Source organism: Ctenopharyngodon idella, chromosome 5 (genome assembly GCF_019924925.1).
Source record: "Ctenopharyngodon idella isolate HZGC_01 chromosome 5, HZGC01, whole genome shotgun sequence".
Classification (NCBI taxonomy): Eukaryota; Metazoa; Chordata; class Actinopteri; order Cypriniformes; family Xenocyprididae; genus Ctenopharyngodon; species Ctenopharyngodon idella.
This window is the reverse complement of record NC_067224.1, coordinates 21,985,956-21,996,590: the sequence shown is the minus strand read 5'-3', so window position 1 is coordinate 21,996,590 and position 10,635 is coordinate 21,985,956. Positions and strand designations below refer to the sequence as shown.

The 10,635-nt window shown below is 37.8% G+C and overlaps 1 protein-coding gene across 1 annotated transcript; it reads right to left on the bottom strand.

Annotated features, from left to right (window-relative positions):
* Window positions 1–2,213: 2,213 nt before the first annotated feature.
* ptger4b (prostaglandin E receptor 4 (subtype EP4) b) lies at window positions 2,214–6,490 on the bottom strand. The gene is made up of 2 exons (XM_051892935.1): window positions 5,361–6,490; window positions 2,214–4,302 (listed from the first exon to the last, which is right to left on the bottom strand). Exons 1-2 carry the CDS (start codon window positions 6,189–6,191, stop codon window positions 3,718–3,720), a joined length of 1,416 nt encoding a protein of 471 aa, XP_051748895.1. The 5' UTR covers window positions 6,192–6,490; the 3' UTR covers window positions 2,214–3,717.
* Between the last annotated feature and the right edge of the window lie 4,145 nt (window positions 6,491–10,635).

The window sequence follows — 10,635 nt, the reverse complement described above, 5'->3', positions numbered from 1 at the left end:
GCGTGTGATGCTGATGCAGGAGCCGACCAATACTGAATCGACATTATGATGTTGAACGTGGAAGCCTGCACTGTCTATACAACGTAAACAGCGTAGGAGAATGACAGGGGAGAGAAAAAATTGTTATTTTTGTTTTTGCACACAAAAAGTATTCTCGTCGCTTCATAACATTAAGGTTGAACCACTGTAATCACATGGACTATTTTAATGACGTCTTTACTACTTTTCTGGACCTTGAATGTGGTAATTACATTGCTTTCTATGGGGGATAAAAAAAAAAACCTCTTGGATTTCATCAAAAATATCTTAATTTGTGTTTCGAAGATGAACGAAGGTCTTACGGGTTTGGAACGACATGAGGGTGAGTAATTAATGACAGAAATTTCATTTTTGGTGAATTAACCCTTTAATGTGCTTTATTATAATGATTTTAGGGAGGGGGACATGTTTGACTGTTCCACTTCGACTTACACATGACATGGCATTATATAAACTGCAGCGCTCAAGTTAAAAGAGGTTCAGCTTTTAAAAATGCGCCTCTTGACCTTTCAGAGTTTTTTCATTCTGTTACCCTGCATATGCCGTTTTTAAACTCCAAAACTGCCTAAAGCCCATTTACACAGAAAGCATTTTTTGCATTATTTTTTATGTAGAAAAACAATAGAAAGCAGCGGAATGGAAATGCTCTGTGTGAACAGAACCTAAGAATACCTCACCCCTGACCTTAACCTTCACCCTTCATACTTATTACCCATACCAAGTAAAATCTAATGCCTAAAACTCCTTTGATCCCCTAAATCTAATTATGGTTCAAAATAAAATATGGTTTGATCTGTTAGTCTGTACTAAGCACCCCACAATTTCACTTCCATTGTAACAAGCCTTACATTTGTATGTCCATAATTGGCTGTTACTGGCACTAACCCCATCATTCATAGGCATTCATATCTGCATTGATACTGTCCAGCTGTGTGCGTGGGCTGCAAACCGAGGGATTTATGTCTCTAATGCTTTTTATTCGGCACCTGTGGGACCTGGCGGAAGCTTCCAGCATCCTTCTGCCTCCCGCTAATCCTCTGCTAATTGTTGCTTCATTCAAATAAATGAGGATACTAACGTTTTCGCTAATGATGATTTAGGGAGGTGCCTGGAACTAATGAATCCTATGGACTGTGCTGCGGTAGGACTGCGATGAATGATTGCTCGTCAGTTCTTATTTACGTATACATAAGGTACCAGGACAGGTGGCAGTTTGTACGTCATAGCAAGTGCACAAATGCGTGAATTATGCTGAAAATACTTGCAGTGGAGAGTTGAACTGATTTCCCTTCATGACCTAATGGAATTATGGAATGTCTACAGTCGGTGAAGGTCTCCAGATCTGTTCCTCTGCATTGGTCATCGTGTAAGAATCATGATGATACCCTAGTGATTCACGGAATTTATTTAGTTACCACAAAGCAAAAGGAATGCCAGACTTTATACATTTAAGGATCTGGATACAGCATGATGTATGAGATGACTTTATAGAATTTAAGAGGTCTAATATGGCTTAACTCAAGCAGTAATTTATTCTTTTTAAAATATGATGAGCTCTGACCCTTGTAGACAAAGACACAAGGATTGCTGACACACGGGAAACATTAAATTTGAAAGTATATTTTGGGTCATCTGTCTTTTTCCACATACAGAATGACCTGCAGTACACTGTGAATAGGATGAGTGTGCATATCTGATGAATACTGGTCTTGTTTTTTAGTCTGGACTTGTTGAATCAGTAATTATTTACAATTTGTGGACAGGTCCATTATGTTGAGTGATTTACTCTAGACATAATACATTGTTCATGTTTTAAATCCTTCTCTCTCTCTCTCTCTCTTTTTTTTTTTTTTGAATGCAAGACGCAAGTTATAAAAATGCCTCAAACTTTTTTTTTTAAAATTTGGATAAAATTACATCTTTACAGTTTTTAAACATGGCTTCAAAAAGTTCTAAAATCTTTCTGATAATCATTCCACTTAAATTTTGATAGCAAGTGGAGAATTTTATTTTTTAACTTTATTCAGTAATACTACTGCCACTGAAAGAAGCACTGTGATAGTCTGATATATATATAAATTAATTTGTAATACTTAAAGGATTGGGATTGTTCAATTATTTTAATGCTGCTATATGCTTATATTAATATTGAAGAGTACGACAACAAATACAGGTTTTTGTTTTCAATTTTCTATTTGTCTTCAACTCAAGAGTTTATTTCAGCATAAAATAGCTGGCCATTGCACATTTTGAAGGGTCACATCAAGGAAAATAAGCAAGACAAGGTTTGAAATTCATGTGTTTGAAAATGTAAAAATGAAATGGTGAAAATATACAGAGTAATGTTGAATCATTTATATACATGCAGCAGATGATGGTGCTAAAGTAGTTTGAATCCTGTCTCATACTGTTTTGATACATATACGAAATGTGAAATGAAACAAAAACCATATAACTGCTTCAACATGGGAAACCTGACCTTCTCACAGAGAAGAAATAACTACAGTCCACAGATTGTCCAAAAAACCCCCACAATAAATTAGCATTACAAGAAGACGCTGTTCACATTTTAACATCACAAATATGTACAGATGAACTCAACAGTTCCTCCTTGACGACCACTGACTGATCAAGACCTTAGTGATCGATTTTGACAGTTTAAGTTTTTTCAGTGGTTACAAGGATTTAAAAGTGCAAAACGTATGACCTCAAAAGACATTCCACATCTTAATAGCTTTACAATTTCACCTCCTCAGTATACTTTTAAAGAAACAAAAAATAAACTTTCTTGACAATGATATGCCGTGTATCATGTGCTCTTACACTGTGTAATGTGTTTTCGGTAGGGCTACCGATATATTTTGTGACATGAAATTGCTTGGTTAATTCACAGAATATTGTACATATTATGGAAATTCCAAAAATTGTACAATTACATCTAGCTACATCTTATATAAGCTTGAAATAGTAAACAGTTGTTATGCATCAGTCGAAATGAAGTGTTCTGGTCACCTTAACATAAGGAAAAGGAAATTTTAAACCACGAGTTCCAGCATGGGAAAAGCTAACAAGGCACTCTGGTTACTTGAACTTGTGACCTAATGAAAAGCTCACCAGAATGTCTGCAAAAGGGAATCAAGAGTTGGAATTTTTAGAAGAAAAAAAAAAAAAAAATCCCCTCAGTCTGGGTCAAATCAGTCAGTCGGAGCCCAATGCAATTTTATCTAGTCAAAAATGAATAGTCTTTCTGCAGAAATTCACAAGAACTTACAACATAGACATATTTATCAGAGCTCTGTCATTCACCTTGCTGTCTAGAATATGCAGGGTAACCTGTTGCTCAACAAAACATTTCCTTTAAAATGCATTATGAGTTACCAGAAAACGAAGCCAGTTTGCCTCTCCATCCTCCTTTCCTTTCCAGAACCCCATCATGTAGCAACATTCTTTTTCCTACTTCAGTAGCCATCTCTCTTTTCATCTCACTTTTTTGTTTAGTCCTCTGATTGGTGTTTTTCTTTCAAACATCCTATCATTTTAATCTCATGAGTTTTTAGGATTTTCTTCTTTTGATTTTCGTTCTGATTCTGTTCGCAATGGTCACATCAAACTCCTGAAATGTATTCCTCCTCCTGACATGTTGCTCTGCTGAGCTGAGCTAGTTTTTCAGGCTCACTTTCATATGCTTCTCTCTTCTAAGCTCAAAGTCTCGTCTGTAAAGGTGACTTGCAGTGGCTGGTGCTTGGAACACTGCGCTTCATTTGTGTTGGAGTGCGTGCACGAATGTGTTTTCACAAAGTCTGTGCTCGTTTCTGTACTGTTTTCTTTGCTACTGAGGTCTAGCTCCTGAGAGTCCTGCAGAAGGGTTTGCTCAGTTGAAGTTGAACACGTCCTGCTCTGCACAGAGTCACCACAGCTGCCTATCCCCTGTCCTGCATCCAGGGGATACAAGTATGTCTGTGACGTGCTGATCACCTCTGGCAGCTCGGGCAGAACCAGCGACGGCAAATCACGAGACACAAACGATGTGCTGTGGACACCGTTACTGCAGTTGAATTCCGTAGGGCTCCTCCCGTGACTCCGCCCACCGATACGGCAAAAGAGGCACTTGACCTTTTCTAGAATCTTCTGCAAGACAGTCTTTCTCAGCAGGATGTAGATCCAGGGGTCTAGAATGGGGTTGACAGAGGCAATTCGAATGGCCTTAAGGTCCGCTGCTGTCTCTTCTGGGGAGGGATACAGCTGGTTCACAAACACCCGCACCTAGATAGGAAACAAGACATTATCTGTTTACTTCTTTATCTATAATCATCCTACACTGATTTTCGACACCAAACACAATGATGATACGAGCACCGATATCAGATGCTGGTTATGTCATCAGGCTTTCCACTATGAGTCAACACATAAAAGTCGTCAGGGTACAGATCATACAGATACAAATCCCATACAGTGAACATCAATAAATAACAATCAATAGATGGCTCATACACTAAATTGTTTAGAGTGTCTGTGACACTGTAACCTTTCTGGGCTTTTAATCCATTACAATTTTTCAATATACGTCACTCTAAAAACTGCTGGGTTGTTTCAAATATGGACAAACCCAACCGTTGGTTTAATTTTTTTTTTATTACATTTTTAAAGCCAATGGTTGGGTTTGTCCATATTTCACACAAACGTGGGTTGAAACAACCCAGCATTTTTAGAGTGAAATACACTAAAAGATATGAACATAAAAAATGCATTATGGGATAGGCATTTGTCTGATTATATATTTTATAGATCCTAACTGTATATCTCATTCATTTATATAATATTATTATACCAGCCTTGTTGAGACATTAAAATCCTGTCCGATTTTGAACAATAATGCAGGTACAATGCAAAGCCATCTAATAAGAACAGTCACAAAATGAGATCAGCTTTTTAAATAAAATTTGAATAGGAAATGATTGTTGGTTTGAGTATCCTATTTATAAAGTGGGACAAGATTCATATTCTTTTTTTCCATATTTTAAATTCGTAAATATTTATAATGTAAAAAAAATAATAATAACATTTTATTGTAAAACTATAGTCTGTATAGTGCCTTGCTAAATGTAATACACATTTTTCAGTAGATTACAATGCAGTTTTTACATTGCAATTTCAATGGCATTGTAAAATAGGTATGACACACTATTTTGTGAATTTATGGTTAACTGGGAGACCAGTTTAAAATGAGACCAGCTAACCATCTTAAGTTTTGTTGTTTTCAGCCGGGTATCCCACGTTAACACATATTGCTCTAAATAAGTATGCTACCAAATCCCACTTACCACTAAAGGAATGGAGCAGATGAGCACGACAATGGACGTGGCAATGAGAAGAATGACCATCTGGATCTCCGCACCAGCCAGGCGCGCGAAACTCCGCCTGCGCCTCATCTCCGCGACGCGCGCCTGGTCCGTCCCCAGCGAGGTCCTGCGCACGAAACGCTTGTGCATCATGATGAGAGCCGCGCACACCAACACGTTACAAATGACGGTGGCGAGGATGAGGACGGAGCTAAAGCTGGCGTACATGTAGGAGAAAGTGGCGTTCGTGCTGTTCTTGTTATGCCAGTTGATGAAACACCAGGTTCCTGGATGCTGGAGCACCACGGATCCCAGTCCCATGCTGGGAAGGGCGCAGAAGAGCGCATTGGACACATAGATTCCCGCGAGCGTCAAGCCTGCCACCCGCTGGTCCACATAGTGGTTATAGAAATACGCATGATTGATGGCGAGGTACCTCTCGACGGACATGGCACAGATAATACTGAGACCTGCCAAAGAGAAGAAGAGTAAAATGAACCCGGAATAATGACACAGCGGGGTTCCACCGGGCCACGCGCCCTTCACATAGGTGGCAATGGTGACTGGGCTCGCGAGCAGCGTGCCCAAGAGGTCAGTTACTGCAAGTCCACACACCAGGGTGTAAAAAGTGGTCTCCTTTTGCTCTTTCCGTGACTTTCGAAGCACTACGATTGCAATAACGTTCCCGACCACGCCAAATATAAACATAATGACCGGGATGGTAGGGTCCTTGTTCATCTTCACCGAGTTGTTTTCCACATGCAGGTCGATGTTCAAATCAGATCGGTTACTATAGACGCGCTCAAGACGCATGACATGAAATGCTGACTTCCCCAATCGATGTCAAAGATCCCACGATCATACTGTCCACATATATGTTTCATGCGCTGTTACGCGTCTCCAAAATCTTCAAAGCGCGTCTCGGATTGGGGTACATTTTGACTCGCCGGCGTCCGCTACACATGCGATCTTCCACAAATTCAGTCCTGTGTTTTTGCTCGTGAGAGGTGTGTAGTCCACAGCTGCCCTGAGTCTCAACTAAACTGACTCACAAGTTTTTCCCCGAGAGCTTTCTGCCAACTCCGCCCCCGAGCTTTAGAGCGCAGTCTTGCACCCTCCTGTCACTGCAAGTTGACACATATATGTCTCCGCATAAAACACCTACAAGGTTAACATTTATCTACACAATTTACACTCATTGTCCTTTCTTCGTTTTGCCAAAATTGTATCTGAGTTATTCAAGGCAAAGAAACTTTTGTGTCCCTCATGAATATATACTGTGTGTGTGTGTGTGTGTGTGTGTGTGTGTAAACAATTATTTTGTAAACAGTGAAACGCTGAACCAACTTTGGCATCTTGGCTTAACCTAAGACAAAAATCCAGTAAAGTAATTTACTTTTCAAACCTCACCTATTCAAAAGCTACTCATTTCTTTTTCCTTTAAGTGCTCACCTACTGCTATAAATATTTGGGTATACAGGTAGATTAAAGAATCTCTATAAACTTAATTTAGCTAGTCTTTTAGAGAAGGTGGGTAGAGATTTAAAGGATTAGTTCACTTTCCAATTAAAATTTCATGATAATTTACTCACCCCCATGTCATCCAAGATATTTATGTATTTCTTTCTTCAGTCGAAAAGGTTTTTGAGGAAAACATTCCAGGATTTTTCTCCATATAGTGGACTTCAGTGGTCTCTTCGATGGTCAAACGGTTGAAGTTAAAAATTACAGTTTCAGTGGAGCTTCAAAGGGCGTTAAACGATACCAGACGAGGAATAAGGGTCGTATCTAGTAAAACGATCGGTCATTTTCTAATTTTTTTTTTAAATGTATGCGCTTTATATAAACAAATGATCGCCGTCAAGTGGTTCCGCCAAAACCGCACTTCTGTATTCTTCAAAAAGTTTTACGCTGTATGTCCTACGCCTTCCCTATTCAACTCACGGAACGAACGCGTCGCCAGTTACATTTTTTCCGTATGTAGAATAGGGAAGGCGTAGGACATACAACGTAAGCTTTTTGAAGAATACAGAAGTGCGGTTTTGGCGGAACTACTTGAAGGCGATCATTTGTTTATATAAAGCGCATACATTTAAAAAAAATTAGAAAATGACCGATCGTTTCTCTAGATAAGACCCTTATTCCTCGTCTGGTATCGTTTAAAGCTCTTTGAAGCTGCACTGAAACTGTAATTTTTACCTTCAACCGTTTGGAGACCATTTTAATAATCCTTTAACCAATTGGATGGATCTACCACTCACATTACTTAGTAGAATAAATGCAGTTTTTTATACGCTTTAATCTCTTCCCATATCAATCCCTAATTCTTTTTCACTGCTCTTAATGGGCTGATAAGATCATTTTTTGGCATTGTAAAACTCCTAGTGTCAGCCTTGATAAATTGGCTTTGGATTATGATCAAGGAGGACTGAAACTTCTCGATTTTAAGATGTATTATTGGGCAGCCCAGTCCAGGTATTTAGCAGATGTTTGCTGGTACCCCCTTTCCCTCTTGGCTTAATATGGAGAAATCTGAGGTAATTTTCTTTCCCCTAAAGCACCTTTATGGGGAAACAGATTGCCACCAATGTGCCATCAAAACAAAAATTTTAAGAAATGGACAGATAGGGAATTACACATTTGAAGCATTGTTTTGATGATGATGTTTTAATGTTTAACAGTTAAAAAAAATATAATTTGAGTAATACAGAATTCTTTAGTTATCTGCAATTACAACACTGTTTAAGGGTCAAAGCAAAAACTTATCCTAAGATACCTGATTTGTACTGAGCAACTCTGCTATTCAGATAAACCACTACATAAAACAACCTCTAGAATATACAAAGGCCTGATCTCAAATCAGCCTTTAGATGACCCCGATAAATCCAGAAGTAGATGGGAGCAGGATTTGGGGGAAAGAATTGATGGGGACCTGTGGGTCAATTATGTAAAGATGGGGTCGCCTCAACCTTGAATTAATTCAGTTTAATTTTTTACACCAGCTTTACTACATTTCATCTAGATTACATAAACTTAACAACAGTATTTCACTCCTCTGCTTCAGATGTGGTATAGAAGGAACATTTTTGCATTCTACCTGGTTGTGTCCTAAAGTGAAGGTGGGTGCAAGTATGTGAAAGTATATCACAGATTCATGGAAATTATTTTCCAACGGATCCAAAAGTGTGTTTATTAGGTAATTTTACGAACTCTAACCTCAGAAATAGTCAAGCTATTAAGCTCACTGGAATGTTAATAATAGCTAAAAAATGTATTGCCTTGAAATGGAAAGCAGACACTGATGTGCCAATTAGATTGTGGTTGTTGGAGGTTTGCAGCTGTGTACCTTTAGAGAAGATCAAATATTCAGCAAGGGGCAGGGGTGAACTATTTTATAAAATCTGTTATATTTGAAAAAAGCAAAATAAAATTTTCAAAAAAAAACCAAAAAAACTACTCATTTCAAGGAACGATCCTTAACAATAACACTTACTCTGCATAAGGTCAGTGTCTGGTCTTCTGAAAATCAGAGCTACATGCAAATCTGTGTGGCTTTAAGCTGTTCTGTTTTTCTGATAAAGAATGTGTTTGCTCCTTAAGCCGCCTTCAAAACAATTACACATGCAGCACATCCTGACAGCAAAGAATATTTATTATGCCGTACATCATTTTGTTAAGACACACTTATAACTCACTTCAAAACCCAGTCCCTTTATGCAAATAAAAATAAATGATCTTATAAGTATAATCATATTTACTGCTTATTGACTTTGACAGCACTTGTGACAGTGTTGTGATGACTGTTGCTCCAAAGCCCCAGCCCACTATTCGCTTTCCATGACTATAATCCATCCTTGAGGAAGAAATAAAACAGCACATGGAAAGTGCACAAAACTATATGCTTCTCTCATTAAATGTTCTGGCCCCGAGTTTAAGTAGTGCAGCACTGTATAATTTATGCATAAAGTTCATAACCGGTAGGAGTTGACAAAATATATGCTATCCATTTTATCTGTTACTTTACTAAAACTTTAATCATTGATAATGAGATTTATACAGCTGTGCAAAAAAGCCAAATTAACAAATCAAGTGTGATTGGAAGTTTTTTTTTTTTTTTTTTTTTTTTTTTTGACATTTAGATCTCTTTTTCACCTTCATTTTCTCACCTTTGGACTTTTTTTTTTTTTTTTTGCATATGACCTGGACAGTTCTGCAAAGTTTTCTGAAGACAATGACTCACTGAATGCACAGCTTTTGAAATGTCATTCAGCCAGATACTTCTGGATTTGTTTGTTTCCGTCTTGTGGTATACCTTGTGCTCATTGACGTCTGCTTAAGCTACAGACGCAGTTGTATTGAAAGCCACGCATGCACCAGCTACATAAAACATAAAAGTATGTGAGGACAGAGAACATTGTGGTTTTCTGTGAGGTTTGCATTTGTGGGAAAAAAAAAAAAAAAAAAAAAAAAATTCCTTTTTGGTGTAACTGCTAGCTGAGCTGTACAAAGGACATGGCCATTAGGTGTTACGAAGTTCACAACAATGTCATGTACAGTTTACTTGTAAAAATGCACAATAAATGAATGATCACCAATCACATGCTCCGATCAAGAAACTTAAGGAAACTTAATAAAGATCCCACTTTCAGTCTGAAAAAAGAGCAGATGTTGACAGGATAACATGCATTGGGTAGATTTTCACTTTTCAGTTTCACAACTGCACTTGCAATATGAACGTCACATTGCATTAAGATATGAAGTCACAACTCATAAAATAAAGTTGCAATTACTAGAAATAGTTGCAATTGTGACAGTTCAAATTGCAATTATGAGAAATTAAAAAATTGTTGCAAGTTAAAATTGCAATTATGAGACATTAAGTCGCAATTGAGATATAAAGCCACATTTACGAGAAATAAAGTCACGATTACAAGAAATAGTCACAATTGTAAGATAAAATCGTCGTCAGTTGCAAGTCTAGGTGCAGCAACACTTTTAATAAAACAAAACTCAAAATAACAAGACACTCAGGTAACTGGATCAGACAAAACATGAACAGAACAATGCAACAATTTCTAACAAGGAGTGACCAAGAACTAGGGAAAACAGGACTTAAATTCACAGTGACTAACGAGTTAATAGACAAGACACAACTAAACTGAAACTCAAATCAATCTGTTACTATGGAGACAAACAGGCAGGGAAACTGAGGATGACAGAACTAATTAACAGAACAAGAAAACCAACCTAGAAACAT

Bases quoted from the DNA above. Each gene is read 5' to 3' on its own strand.
- ptger4b (XM_051892935.1), bottom strand. From the start codon at position 6,191: ATGCGTCTTGAGCGCGTCTATAGTAACCGATCTGATTTGAACATCGAC. The intron at 4,303-5,360 runs GTAAGTGGGATT...TTTCCTATCTAG, and splicing joins TCTGCTCCATTCCTTTAGTG to GTGCGGGTGTTTGTGAACCA.